Below are 15,281 nucleotides of genomic sequence, written 5' to 3'. Positions count from 1 at the left end.
ATGAGTTGGTTGTATTTAGGTTAGTCTTGCACATGGATTAGGGGCTATGCTGAATCATGTTCCAGATCCTGCTCACACTGCCCTGCCTCCCACTTAGCTGTACCTGATGGCTCTTCTCTGACTGATCCCCAGTGCTTTCTTCAGAGACTTGGATGACAGGTTTCCAGCCACAGTCACTTCTTTTCCTGGACCTTTTGCCAAAATGTCCTCCTTGAAAGTCTCTCACCATGGAAGATCTTGTCAGGGTTTGGCAATTGCCACTGGTGTCCAGCTGCTGGCCTCTCGGCAGATGCATGACAGGTGGAACATAGGTGGAAGCTGGGGGGCCCAAGGCTGAAGGTGAGTCATAAATGTTTGTAAACTCTCTTGAAGAAGCCCACAAAGACCTGTACTCCTCCTGCCCCTTTTGTATCATCTCAAGTTTATCAATTCTCTGTTCAGTATTCCTCAGCAAATCGGCATTCTGGTACATTAATGTCTGTGAAATCTTCAGATTCAGCACACACTTACTGATGTACTCCTCGGTCATGCACCTATTGCTCCCATTGCCCTTGGCTTCTCTGGCTAGCTCAGGTAGGCTGGGTGAACTAAGAGAACCATTTTGCCAATCCCAGTCCTCAAAGGAGAGCTCTGTGTCAGCTTCTGAAGAGCTCTCGTCCTCATCATAAAAACAGCATGCTTCTCTCTCCATCTTTTCCAACTCTTCCTCCATGGACTTTAGTTCATCTGCTTGGCTTGGTCCAGCTCCCACAACAGATGAATCAGCTCCTGGGGGCTCCTCCTTCGTGTTATCTCCCCTGTCCAGGCAGCCTGAGTAGATTTCATTGATTTCAAAGCTGCAGAGGCTAGCCTGACCTGGGCTGGGCCCCCTGGCGTCCTCTTCCATCACAGAGCAGGCAGGAGAAGCAGCATCTCGGTTCTGAGTCTCCTTGGCCATCAGACCTGGATCTAGGACCTGAGGATCTGGTGTTGCTTTCTCCGTGGGTGAATGAAGCCGACTGCCTGCTGGAAAGAGTGGCAACATGCAACTGATTAAAGTGATCACATGCAGCAACTTAGCAGCCTTAGCATGTTGCTCCAGCGATATGAGAATGGAGAAAGAAACTTTTTAGTTTCCCATTCCTTTCCCAGGTGTGGAAGACTACAAGATACACTCCCAGGAGGTGAGGGAGTATTTCTAAGAGATGAAAATTCCCATTTTGACATGAGTTGAGGTAGAAAATTGGGGAGGGGTCAAACCCTGGGGAAAATGTTCTAAGCTTAACTTACAATGTGTTCAAAACATGCCAAACTATCAGGACATGCAAATTACAGGCCCCTGAATCTTAAAAACTAAATTCATAGCTTTCTTTACACACACAGGAGTTTGAATATTCATGTCAAAGTTATGCTCTTGGTGAGCATCTGATAAAAGTAGCCAAGACACTGCCCGAGAAGCCACTATATAATGGGAAGAATAATTAATTCAAAAAATACCACTAGAACTGATCACCCATCACCTCTGGTTGATGGTATACAGCTTACAGAGAATGGGATAGAGGAGCCAAAGTAATGAAAGCTTGTTGGAGGTCATTCTGGAGGCCTCCAGCCCTGTCCAAAGAGAGGCAGAAAGAATGGTCACTTGGCCTGGATTCCAGCTCTCTAGTAAGTTCTGGAATCCTGAGCAAGCCATAACCTCTCTCAACTTTAGTGTTCTCATCTGGAATATGAGGATATTAAGCCAGATGACTGCAAGGTCCTTTTCAGCTCTGCATTCTAAGATTTCTTTTTTTTTTTTTTTTAACGTTTATTCATTTTTGAGAGACAGAACAGAGCACGAGCAGGGAAGCAGCAGAAAGAGAAGGGGACAGAATCCAAAAGCAGGTTCCAAGCTCTGAGCTGTCAGCATAGAGCCCAATGTGGGGCTCAAACTCACTGACTGCAAGATCATGACCTGAGCTGAAGTCAGACACTCAACCGACTGAGCCACCTAAGTGCCCCTAAGATTTCTAAATGTACGAACAAAGCTATAAAACTATATGAAAAGCTTGGAGGGAAACATCAAAATATTAACAAATTATTTCTAAGTGGCAGGATTAAAATAAGTAATTTTCTTCTTTGTATGATTTCAAGTTTTCTATAATGAGCAGATAATAGTTTTAAATATAAAAATCACCATTTTGGGGGATGCCTGGCTGGCTCAGTCAGTTAAGCATCTGACTCTTGATTTTGGCTCTGGTCATAATCTCACAGTTCATAATATTGAGCCCTATGTCGGGCTCTGCCTGCTTGAGATTCTCTCTCTTCCTCTCTCTCAAAATGAAATTAACTTTTTAAAAAAAATCACCGTTTTTATTTGTGAAGCAATTAAATAAATTCCTAAGAATAATCATACTAGAAATAAACTGGCTGTTACTGCTTAGTTCTGGAGCCAAAAATATTTAACTTAGTAATTTCAAGGATCTTGATTTTTCTTGAAGGCATCAATCTTTTCCCAGTATAAGTGATGTGTACAGTCTGGAGGAGTTGATTAGTTGTAGCCTGCAACTCTTGGAACCCATTCATGTCAATTAATGCTTAACCTGTGGGTTAAGGCCATACCTGTTTCCTTTAGCTCTTTTATTTCCAAGTTAGGGGTCTCTTTCAAATGTTCTGACATCAGTCCTAGACAAACATTGACATCAGGATGGAGTTCATATCTCTGCATCTTGGGGCTCTCAGTTGGCTGAGTTCTCTGGGCTCCGAGAAAATCCTATAATAAGGGAAATATCATCAAGGACATATTTGCAATTATCTGAATGTCACTAGTATTTTTTAAGCAGGTCTAGGTATCAAATAAACTTCTTCTTCCTGTTGGGTAGACTGACTGTAATTCAAATTAGCTAATTCATTGTTATTACCAATATATATTTTTTTAATTTTAGAGAGAGAGCGTGAGCAGGAGTGAGGGGCAGAGGGTGAGACAGGGGGGAATCTTAATCTCCGTTCAGCAAGGAGCCCGACATGGGGCTCTATCCCATGACCCTGGGATCATGACCTGAGCCAAATCAAGAGTCAGACGTTCAACCAACTGAGCCACCCAGGCACCCCTAATATTTTTTAAACAGTAGCAATAGCTTCCAGTCACTGAATAGCATTATGTGCCTACAGGATACCTCTACTATGTGCCAACCTTCTCCAGCCCCCCTCATCAATTTCCTGCTGCCCTAACCAAGTGAAGCAGCTAGCAGCTCCTTTTCTTGGGAGCACAGAAAGGATATGATGAAATGAGGATTTCCAAAACTTCTTTCAACTAGCTTCTTCCTCATCTCTAACCCCCTATGCCTCTGTGACGAGTAAGCAGAAATAAAGTCCTAACAGCTTCAGAGCTTACCTTTAAGTCGTTCTTCAAAATGTACCGGATATCTTGAAGGTTCATAGTTCGGTCTTTCTGCTTGACCTGGATGCCTGACTTAACAATATCATAATAAGGTTTTGGAAGCCTTACATCAGCTTCTAAATAATTTCCCAAGACTATGGCTTCTTTAATAACTGAGCCATCTAAGCCATTCCAGGGTATGTTATCTGGTAAAGAAAAAGTCACAGGAAAAAGTAACATAAAGAAATCATGTTTTAAAAAAGAAGAAATCATGTAAAATTGGGTAATTGGGGTAACCTTAGTTAAGTCACTCAACCCCTTTAAACATTAATTTCTCTTTATAGAAAAAACTATCTGGATGACCAGTCATAGACAAGAAACCACTTTACCCATTTACCAGGGAAATCCCTGCTACGGAGACAGGAACAAGTACTGTCAGAATTATGTACATGTGGGCTCCCTGCTGGCAGACCTGGAGACCACAGGAAATGTTTCATGGCATCAGGATGGGCAGCTCAGTGCACTCCTCTCATGGAAGGTGTGGTTTTGCCTCTCAGATTGTAAACACTGCTAAATGAGAGGGAACACTCACTTACCTCCTCAGTGAATGTGGTTTTACTGTGTGTGTGTGTGTGTGTGTGCCCTCTCCTGAAAGATTCCTTCTATCTTCAGATATGTGATCACTTCCTTAGCATTAGGGTCTTGAAGGATTGAATGGCTTCCATATCTGTCAGGTGACACTGCTTATATACACATTGAACTCTAGGTGTATTTGGTTTCATAGTTTATTTCTCAGAGGCCAGTCTTTTCCCCTCGTTTACAAGTTCTTAAAGGGCACCTCACAGAGACCCTTAAGCACTGACAGCAATATTCAGTTTAAAAACTATGTTTGGATTGGGGCACCTGGGTGGCTTAGTCGATTGAGCGCCTGACTTTGGCTCAGGTCATGATCTCACAGCTCGTGAGTCCAGGCCCATCAGGCTTGCTGCTGTCAGCGTGGAACCTACTTCGGATCCTCTGTCCCCCTTTCTCTCTGCTCCTCCCCTTCTCATGCGCTCTCTTTCTCAAAAATAAATAAACATTAAAAAAAAAACAACTTTGCTTGGATTAAATGCATCACCACTAATAGGAGGATAGGTTGACTTTGCTGAGTCTCAAAGAACAAGTCAAAAGAGATTTCTGGACAATCACCTCATATCTTCTATTAAGTACAAAGAAGTTTCCGTGAAGAAATCGCTCTTTCCTATGTTCTGAATTTTCATAAAAGTAACTCCTGTGGAAAAAAAAAAAAAAAACCCAACCCAAGAGTAGAGACTCTGGTCATAGTGAATGTGCTCTTGGATCTACCTGTTAAAATCTCCTGTATGATCATCGAAAAGCTGTAGATGTCCGACTTCACTGTGGCTGCCTTCTCTAAGATCACCTCCGGGGCAGCCCAGTTGTACAGCTGGGTTGGGAGGGGCACTCGAGTCAGGTCCCTGTGTACACGTCCATCCTGGCTACAGAAGGAAACACAAGGTCAGACTCATGTCTTAAAGGATCATCATGACCATCACACAGTACCTCTGTGAAACATCTACCTCTGAAGACTGGCAACCTCCTTGAGCTTCTAGAAACCCAGCTAGACCCTGAGCTAACCCTTGCTGCCTGCTGTTTCAACCTACCTGAGTGGGCCCTGCCCACCCTCCAACCTCATCTGGCTCTCTCTCACTCAAGTCACGGGGGCCCTCTTTGAGTTTCTCCAGCATGCCAAGTACATCACCATTTCAGGTCTTTGCACTGGAAACTGGCTTCTTCTGCATGCCATGCTCTGCCCAGAGATCCTAGCTTGACTGGCTGCTTCTTATAAGAAAGGTATTAGCTTGAAAATTACCTCTTCAGAAAGGCCTTCCCTGACCACCTGTAGTCCTGTTTTATTGGCTTCAGAGCACATATTATCTGAGGTTTTGTTCATTTACTTACTGTTTATTATCTGTCTCCCCTCTGCTAGAGTCAGCTCCATGAGAAGAGGCACCTTATCTGTCTTTTATATCATGTATCTCTAAACTTACATGAGGGCCTCAATGCCTACTTAAGACTCTGTCAAGACCCCCCTCAAGCTCCATCTGCTTTATCAAAGTCCCTTGTGGGACTCCTCCAATTCCTGTGATTGCTTTTCTTCTGAACTCTGCCCTCTTGGGAACAAGTCCTTTCAGTTCATCACTCAAAGGTTCACTGATGTGTTTGAAAAACTCAACTGGGTCCCAACTAGACTCCTTGAGAACTAAGTCATAGCATCCTCAATATCTGCTGAGCCAACAAGAGTCCTCAGGGTGAAGTTAGCGCCCACTTCCATCTACAGGTGTCATGAAAATCTAATGAGACCTTGCATGTGGAGAACTCTCTGAGCCATAAAGCACTATGCAAGTAAGTTATTAATATGAATGTTATGGTAGGCATTTGGTAAAGACTGAGGACTGCTAAGTTAAGAATCAAGTTTTTGAGGCACCTGTGTGGCTCAGTTGGTTAAACATCTGACTTCGGCTCAGGTCATGATCTCACAGCTTATGAGTTCAAGTCCTGCATTGGGCTCTGTGCTGACAGCTCAGAGCCTGGAGCCTGCTTCGGATTCTGTGTCTCCGTCTTTCCCTGACCCTTCCCCCACTCATGCTCTGTCCCTCCCCCCGCCTCAAAAATAAACATTAAAAAAATTTTTTTTAAAGCAAGTGACCAGAAGTTCTTTGCTGGTCTAGTGAAGGCCAGATTTGAGGATGGGATGGGCTTCTTGGACTTTGAGCAAACCTCCCTAAATAATATTTCTTCCAGCAGAGCTTTTGGTAGATGGCAGTGAGTTCAGGAAATCATGAAATGAAAGCTGGTATTGACTTTTTGGTTGTATTGCTAAATAGTTAGATGTGGCCTAGTATAATGTGAACAGCATACAAGCATGCCAATATCACAGGAAAAGCAATGGAGTGTTTTCCCACCAGAGAACTCTGAAGTCCTAGTATGAAGTCCTAGTCCTACTCTGAAGACCTAGTATGTTTGGCTCTTCACTTCACAGGCTGATTCTCCAAGGGAAACACTCACTACATTCTCAGACCTCTTAGGCTTGTCTAAGGTTCAGATAAGGGTAAGTCACTTACAACCAGTATTTATATCCTTTCTCTTTTACTTCCACTCACCTTCTTCTCTTACAATCCTCCTTTCCTCTCTGTTAAAGATAGTCGTAAGGGGGTGGGGGGTGGCGCTTCTTTTCTGGCTGTCATTCTGGGGCAGTTATTTTTCTAAGCTTCAGCTCTGACATCATTAAAATTACATTTGGCTACAGCTATGTGATACCACTTGCAAGGTCAATCCCAGCTCTAAAGATTCCATTAAGAAGGAGTTGAAGAATAAGAAAAACTGCTCTGTCATTTTCATACCATGAGATGGAGTGTTACCCTTGACAATGACATTCAACAAATAAAATGTTTCCAAAAATAAATGTGGAATTGAAAGCTATTTTGGATTCTTGGATCCCAGCTCATGTTATCAGCTGTCAAAGAAGGATGTGCCGTTGTGGCTGTAACTGCTTGCTGACTGACATTTCTGCCTGAGATTCCATTCTGAGGTCAGCAAACCCAAAAGGAAACACACACCTTCCTACTCAGTTATCTCCCAGCCCCTCATTTGACTAATCTGTGAACACCAGCTTCTCAATGCATCTCACATTTTTCACTTCTATTCTGATTCTGTAGTCACCACCACACCCTACACAGTGGCCTCCTAGTTGGGCTTCCTATCCTCAACCTCTGATCCATTCTCTCCTGATAGCCAGGAAACGTCCTCTACCACTTGGTTGTAGACATAGCTGGGTAACTTCAGACCAGCTCTTCACCTCTCTGGGCCTTGGTTTCCTCATCTGTAAAAGACAAGATTGGGCTGGGGCATCTCCAAAGTTCTCGTTCACTCTAGGATTCACATTTCTACAGAGAGCTCAGGCAGAAGAAACTGTTATACCTCCATGTAAACAACAGATGGTGCTCCATCACCAGCAAATAGATTGTATTCTTTCACAGGCTTCCTGAAAAGCCTTTGTTATGGAAGACAAAAATGTCCAAACACCTTAGCTTTCACTGCTGCTGAGCACATAGCCAAAGTGACCAATCCCATTCTGAACAATTTTGAGTTTTCCCATCATCTACACTCATCTGTTCACTTAACCAACAAATACCGAGGACTTACTACATGACAGGCCCTGAGCTGAAAATGAACATGCACCGTTCCTGCCCTCTCAAAGGTCACCATCTGGTGGGACAGACACATAGCTGTGGAGGAAAGGAATATGCTAAGTACTCGGGGACCAGAACTTCAGTACAGGCTTCACAGGTGTGGTGAGAGACTGTGCCTGAGGAAAATTTAAAGAATAAACAGGCAAGTTATTCACTGAGAGGTGGCCTATACTGAAAGAGGCTTTGGAGGGCCAAGCAGGGAATGGGAAGTGAGAAGGTTGGCACTGTGGGTAGAGCCTCACGTTGGAAGGCTTCCACACCCTGCAAAGTGCCTGGACTTAAATCATGTAGGCAATGGGGAGACACTGAAAGGTTTTCACTGGAACTGAGAATGGATTTGATCCAAGGCTGTGCAGCTCAACTGGGGACAGCTGTCTGGCCTCTACCAGTTCTCATGTGGACAAGTACTACAGTTACACCCTAACTGCTTCCCTGCCTCTCTCCTGTCTCCTCTCAGCCCCTTCTTCACATGTAGGAACGAGAAGGATCTTAGCCTGTCAATCATCCATGACACCATCCGCTAAATAAATAAATAAATAAATAAATAAATAAATAAATAAAGCCCTTCAAGCATCCCAATGTTCTTAGGATAAAATAAAAACTCTTCACCAAGGTCCACAGAGCCAAACACAACCAATTCCCCCCTTAAAGGACTAAGGGCATGCGTGGTTTGGGAAGCAAGACTTTCTGTTTCATTCATTCAAAAAACATATGCGGAGTGCCCACCACATGAAGGCCTGCTCTAGGCATTTGAGATACAGCAATGGATAAAATGGAAATCCCTGGAGCACCTGGGTGGCTCAGCAGGTTAAACTTCTGACTTCCATTCAGGTCATGATCTCCTAGTTCATGGGTTTGAGCCCTGCATTGGTTTCTGTACTGACAGTTTGAAGCCTGGAGCCTGCTTCAGGTTCTGTGTCTCCCTTTCTCTCTCTGCCCCTCCCCTGCTCATGCTCTCGCTGCCTCTCTCAAAAATAAATAAAACATTTAAAGAAAAAAACGTAAATCCCTGCCCTCATAGAGCTTTTCACATAGTGAGAAAAACATTAGAGGGTATGCAAGAAGGAATGACCAGCAGAGAGCCTCCGAAACAAAGCCTCAGTGATTGGTGGGTAGGTGGGGGCAAGGATAAGCCAACATAGGCAGGTCTGATCATGAGCTCTGCCCAGTGGCTCAAGCTTCACAGCAGAGCAGAACCAACAACGGGCTGAGGCTCAGAAGGCAAAAGGCAGCACAGAAGCACAGGGGAGATCCTCTGCCTTCCAGAACCTAGGGGCAGGAAATGGCACATGCCCCCAACTCTCTGGAGGACTTTGACTCTTGCCAACAAGGAAATGAATCCCATCCACCAACCCTGAATGAGGGTGTTGTTTTGTCTCCACCTACCTCACTGTGCTTAGGCCCTCGAGGGCAGGGAATGGCCTTAGTGCCCACCTAGCCAAGCACCTGGCCCAGGAGTAGGAGGTGTGACCAATTGTGAGGCTCATCAGCACCCATCACCTTCTCTCTCCTTCCAAGATGCACAGCTATGGCACATTTCCCAGCCTCTCTGCAGTGCAGAGGTGACTGCAAAGTGGGAAGCCATGACTTAGCCAATTCAGACTGGACCTTAAACACCATGTGCCCCTCCATGTTCTCTCTTCACTGACCAGCAATGCAGAGGACACAGTGGGGGACTGAGACTTGGGGATAAGTGAACCATGGATGGGAGGAACCTAGAACCCAATGGGTGCCCCAATACACACACTAGACTGCAATGTGAGTGAGAAACACACCTTGGTTTATTAAGCCACTTAAAATTTTGAGTTGAATAGTTAGGGCATTTACACATATTGGCTAATATGGGCTCCTTGCTTGTTAAATGTGCATTAAAATGATAATGTCCTGAGCAGAAGTAACTTCCCTAAAGTCCCTCTAACGTTGACAGACAGGTCAAGGCATTTGGGAAACCTCTTTCTCCAAAAATGAAGAGTTCAGCCCACCAATGAGGAAGAGTCCTGTCCAGATCAGATTCTTTCTCTAGAGCACCCACCTTTCCATCATGTACTCCAGGTTGGTCAGCCTTGCTTCCCCAGCGGAGACAATGTGGATGGCGTAGGAGCTGAGGGAGCGGTGGATAAACCCCCGGGAATGCAAGTATCTCAGGGCATCAGAGATCTGGAGCAGCAGATGCACAATCACCTCCATGTGGAGCACGGGGAACTGGGACCGCTAGAAGCAAGGGATAAAACAGCAAGGAACAACGCTGGGCTCTGGACACTACAGAATGCTTTGCAGTTTCCAAAATCTTTTCAACTGATCCTCACAGCTACCTAGGGTCCTCATTTTATAAATGGGGACCCAAAAGCTGAAGGTTAAATGACTGGCTTAAGGTCCCACTGACCCTGGCCCTCTGGCTCCAAGCCTAGACTCCTTTCTCTGAACTGAGCTGTTTCACACCACAAAAACTGAAGAGACAGTTCTGAAAGCCTGGTATGTACATCCAGGGTGGGCTCACCACCACCACCAATGGGCCTGCCCTGCACCCATCTAAGCCTGTGCTGCTGAGAACTTGGAAGCTTAAAGGACCAGTCCAGCCCCTGCCCCGGGCAGATGACTGATCCTAAGGGGAAAGAAATTCACTCACACCAATGTAGCTGACTGATCAAAGTCATACTGGTCTCTCCTCAGAGAAATGGCATTCTTTTTTAAAAAAAAATTATTGAAATATGATTGATATATAATATTATATTAATTTCAGGTGTACAACACAATACTTCAACAGTTCTATACGTTACATAATGCTCACCATGGTAAGTTTAGTCACCATACATTACTACGACATGACTATATTCTCTATGCTATACCTTTCATCTCCATGACGTATTTTGGCTTTTGTTTTTGCTTTTTTGAGAGAGGGTGCAAGTGAGCGAGGAGCAGATAGGGAGGGTAAGAGAGAGAATCCCACAAGGGGTGAAGAGGGAAGGAGAGGGGGGGAGAGGGAGAGAGGTGGGGGGAGATAAGCGGGGCTCACCTGAAGCGGGGCTTGAGCTCACAAAACCGTGAGATCATGATCTGAGCCAAAGTCCAATGTTTAACTGACTGAGCCACCCAGGTGCCTCTCCTTGATTTGTTTTGTAACTGTTAAGTCTATACCTCTTAATCCTCTTCACCTATTTTTCCCACCCCCTACCCTCTACCCCTCTGGCAACCACTAGTTTGTATTTATGAGTCTATTTCTGTTTGGTTGGTTGGTTGTTTAGTTTCCATACACAAGTGAAATGATATGACATTTGTCTTAGTCTGACTTATTTCACTTAGCATAATATCCTCTCTAGGTCCATCCACATTGTTGAAAATGGCAAGATCTCAATCTTTTTTTATGGCTGAGTAATATTCCATCTGTGAAACATATTTCATATTATCATAATTTCACATTATATATATGTATATTTACCATATATATTATATATACATATATACACATATCATTATACACATATCATATAGATATATACATGTATCTCACCTCTTCTTTATCCATTCATCTATTTCTGGACACTTAAGTTGTTTCCATATCTTGGCTATTATAAATAATGCTTAGGGGTGCATATATCTTTTTGAATTGGTATTTTCATTTTCTTTTCATAAACACCTAGTAGTGGAATTGCTATATCATATAGTAGTTTTATTTTTAATTATTTGAGAAACCTCCATGCTATTTTCAACAGTGGTTGCACCAATTTACATGCCTATCAACAGTGCAAAATGGTTCCTTTTTCTTTTTTCAAAAAAATTTCTTTATTTATTTTTGAGAGAGACAGAGTATGTGCGGGGGAGGGGCAAAGAGAGAAAGACACAGAATCTGAAGCAGGCTCCAGGCTCTGAGCTATCAGTACAGAGCTTAATGTGGGGCTCGAATTCATGACCTGCAAGATTATGACCTGAGCCGAAGCCGGATGCTTAACCAACTGAACCACTCAGGCACCCCAAAGGGTTCCTTTTTCTCTACATCCTCACCAACACTTATTATATCTTGTCTTTCTGATACTAGCCATTCTGACAGGTATGAGGTGATATCTTATTGTGGTTTTGATTTGCATTTTCCTGATGTTTGGTGATACTGAACATCTTTTCATGTGTGTTTGCTAACTGTATGTCTCCTCTAGACAAATGTCTATTCGAGTCCTCTACCCATTTTAATCTGATCGTTTGGCCCCCCTCTTTTTTTTTTTTTTTTTTTGTATTTAGTTGCAATATATCATTTGCAAATATCTTCTTCCATTTATAGTCAATTGGCTTTTTGTTCTACTGATGGTTTCCCTGGCTGTGCAAAAGCTTTTTATTTCAGTGTGGTCCCAATAGTTTATTTTTGTTTGTGTTTCCCTTGCCTGAGGAGACATATCCATAAATTTGTTGCTAAAGCCCATATCCAAGAGATTACTACCTATGATTTCTTTTAATACTGTGATGGTTTCAGGTCTCACGTTTAGATCTTCAATCCATTTTGAGCTTATTTTTGTGTATGGTCTAACGAAGTGGTCCAATTTCATTCTTTTGCACATAGCTGTCCAGTTTTCCCAACACCATTTGATAAAGAAACTGTCTTTTCCCTATTGTATGTTCTTGCCTCCTTGGTTGCACATTAACTGACCATATAAGCCTGGGTTTATTTCTGACCTCTCTATCCTATTCCCCAGAGAAATGGCATTTTAAGGTATGCCTTCATCAAATGACAGGAGAAGAAAGGGGAGGAGAGGGAAAGGGAGGGGAAGAGAAATAACACTAGTAAGTTCTTAGGCAGGAGGAATGGCTAGCCATTTTGGGAAAGGACTCTTTCTGGAGGGTCTCTTCTCATTCCAGCCTAGGATCTTTAGAATAAAGTCATAGAGAAAGAAAAACAAATGCTTCAGGACCTCTCTGAAGGCACATCTCAGCCCAAAGCACACTTCCTAGGGAGTCAATGGGCCCTGAAAGATGTTCCTACAAAGAAATCTGAAAAGTGAAAGGGAGTGATACAGGTCTGTATATAAACAAACCTCTCTCTACAGCAAAGGCCCTGAAAGAAATAAGTGAAACTACAGGAAAACAAAGCCAGGGGCTGTGTGATTACAGTTAGCTAGAAATGCATCTGTGTGTTTTCTGGGTCTGCTGAACTCTTAGAGGTTTGATGAAGAAACAGGACAGACAATAAAATCACACTAGTTCCAATCAGGTCCTTAAGTGGTGCATTATATACCCTTAGAAAGTAAAGAATCAGGAGGTTTATCGTCCTCACATACACAAATGGGAACTCCACTTCTGGGGTAGGGGGAAGAGGGCAGCGGTGAGAAGCAGAGAGGGCAGCAAGAGAAAATTCACCAAAAACAGCCATTTACCCGTTCGTGGAGGACACCAAACAGTGTGCCGACAGTGATGCGCTCGTAAACAAGGCGGGTCTTCTCTAGGTCTTGGGACAGGCACACAGCCATCAGCTGTAGCAGGTGCGGGTGCCGCAGCTTACTACAAAACAAAAGCAGCTTCACATGAGGTAGAGGGCAGAAAGATATGATGAAAAAATGAGTGCTTTCCTTCCTCCTAGGCCCCTTGAACACATTCTAAACAAATACCATTTGTACCTAATGTCTTTCTAAGAAAACAGGATGGGTGGGGTGAGATAGGGATAGGGGAATCTATGGTCTCTCACTGATCAAAACCTGAGGGCTTAGTCATCGACAATGATGATGACAAGACACAACATCACCAAGAGCTACTGATCAAGGTACTTTACATGCATCATCTCAACAACCACCTGTATGAAATACTTTATACTCATTTTTGAGATAAGGAAAACAAGGTCAGGGAGATGTCAGAAACTTGCCCAAAGTCACACACCCCTCAGTCTCACATCAAAGCCCACATTGTGTATATGTATCCTTCCAGCCTCCTGGGGTCCCTTTAGGCTGATTTCCCCCAAAAGGAAGAGTTTGGCCTCTGATACATCTCTTGCAGGGGTTGAGTGTCCTACTCAAGGAACTGGGTCCATTCACTCAGCAGTCCTGGTGTGAAACCATGAACCAAGATCCTGCTTTAGCAAGAGCTAAAGGATTAACCCTGGAGCCGTAGGAAACTTAAGGTACTAAGGTACACCCATGGGCATGTCCTCAATGGCAAAGACTCAGTTCCTCAGTTGTGTGGATCTCATGCACAGCCATCATCTATGAAGACAGGACTGTGCATGCTGTCCTCTTGGGCACAGGGCCAAAAAGCCTCAGGGGCTACTGGCTTGGAGACAAGTGTTATGGGAAGTCAATCAGCTAACAGAATTAAGCCCCTCAGCACCACCATTCCCACCCCTCAGGCTATCCATTAATTTCCCTTTCTCTCTCTCTCTCTTTCTCTAGAAGTCAAATGAGCCCATTCCAACAGTCAGGAAATGCTGAGGCTGAGGGGGGCTGGTCTCCACACCTCTGCAACAGCAACAGCACCAGAACCGTACAGCCCTGAACTTGGGTCTGTAAAGAGACGTGGATTGTAATGCACCAGGCTCTTGGGCTTCTTTCTCACCTGCTGTGTTCCTGCTCTGCAATTAACAAGTCAGCCAGCCGAACCCTGCTGCAGTGAGGATGGGTGGGGAGATTCAGCTCCTTCACTGTGACCCTGCTCCCATTCCACACCAGACTACAAGGGCAGGAGAAAGTGTGAGAGCAAGGAATGAGCAGCTCTCCCAGGCAAAAACAGGAGAAGTGGCATTTACACAGAATCTATAAAGCAACTCCACTCTGCACCATTGGGTCCTCCCTTCCCCTACCCCCCTAGTCCTAAAGCACCCTCTGGAACTTAGTATGAGTGGCAGGAAGTCACTGAAGGATTTGAGGGAGGGAGTGACTCCACCAGGTTTGCATTTCTTTTTCATTTTTTAATGTTTGTCTATTTATTTACTTATTTAAAGTTTATTTTATTTATTTTGAGAGGGACACAGAGAGTGTGAGTGGGAAAGGGGCAGAGAAAGAGGGAGAATCTCAAGCTTTAGCTGCACTATCAGCCCATGCTGGGCTCAAACTCAGAAAACTGAGAGACCTGAGCTGAAATCAAAAGTTGGACGTCCAACCAACTGAGCCACCCAGGAGCCCCTATTTATTTATTGGGGGGGGGGGTAGGGTGGGCAGAAAGAAAGGGAGAGAGAAAATCCTAAGCAGCATCCATGCTGTTAGCACAGAGCCCAATGTGAGGCCTCTATCTCATGAATCGAACCATGAGATTATGACCTGAGCCGAAATCAAGAGTAGAATGCTAGCCAGGTGCCCCTGGGTTTGCATTTTAGAAATGCAACAGCATTAGGGGCACCTGGGTGGCTCAGTCAGTTAAGTGTCTGACTTCAGCTCAGGTCATGATCTCATAGTTCGTGGGTTTGAGCCCCGCATTGAGCTCTGTGCTGACAACACAGAGCCTGGAGCCTGCTTTGGACTCTGTGTCTTCCTCTCTCTCTCTGCCCCTCTCCTGCTCATTCTCTGTCTCTCTCTCTCTCTCTCAAAAATAAATAAACATTCAAAAAAAAAAAAAAAGATAACAGCACCAGCAGTGTGGGGAATGGTAGGGAGGGGTGGTCAGAAAATGGGGAACTGGCTAGGAAGCTAGTCTGTGTGAGGGGCACTGATGACTTGAACAAAGACCACAGCAGTAGGACAGAAAGGAGGGGGGACCTGGTAACAAATCTGTGGCACAGGCAGGAA

The 15,281-nt window shown here is 44.2% G+C and overlaps 1 protein-coding gene across 14 annotated transcripts in view; it reads right to left on the bottom strand.

Moving 5' to 3' along the window:
* Positions 1 to 15,281, bottom strand: part of TEX14 (testis expressed 14, intercellular bridge forming factor) — a 117,954-nt gene that overhangs the window by 37,403 nt on the left and 65,270 nt on the right. For 10 of the 14 annotated variants that reach the window (XR_007146804.1, XR_007146803.1, XM_047832525.1 and 7 more), the window contains 7 exons: positions 14,116 to 14,229; positions 12,948 to 13,071; positions 9,623 to 9,801; positions 4,685 to 4,836; positions 3,353 to 3,543; positions 2,581 to 2,731; positions 104 to 1,005 (listed from right to left, as the gene is read on the bottom strand). Coding sequence is in view for 12 of the 14 variants with exons in the window: in XM_047832525.1 (XP_047688481.1) it covers positions 104 to 1,005; positions 2,581 to 2,731; positions 3,353 to 3,543; positions 4,685 to 4,836; positions 9,623 to 9,801; positions 12,948 to 13,071; positions 14,116 to 14,229 (1,813 nt within the window). In the remaining 2 variants the exon portion in view is untranslated. The remainder of the gene's footprint in view (positions 1 to 103; positions 1,006 to 2,580; positions 2,732 to 3,352; positions 3,544 to 4,684; positions 4,837 to 9,622; positions 9,802 to 12,947; positions 13,072 to 14,115; positions 14,230 to 15,281) is intronic. The other 4 variants (XM_047832528.1, XM_047832519.1, XM_047832523.1 and 1 more) reach the window with 2 other exon arrangements.

Source organism: Prionailurus viverrinus, chromosome E1 (assembly GCF_022837055.1).
Source record: "Prionailurus viverrinus isolate Anna chromosome E1, UM_Priviv_1.0, whole genome shotgun sequence".
In the NCBI taxonomy this organism is placed as follows: Eukaryota; Metazoa; Chordata; class Mammalia; order Carnivora; family Felidae; genus Prionailurus; species Prionailurus viverrinus.
The sequence above is the reverse complement of the archived record's forward strand: the minus strand, read 5'-3'. Positions and strand labels throughout refer to the sequence as shown.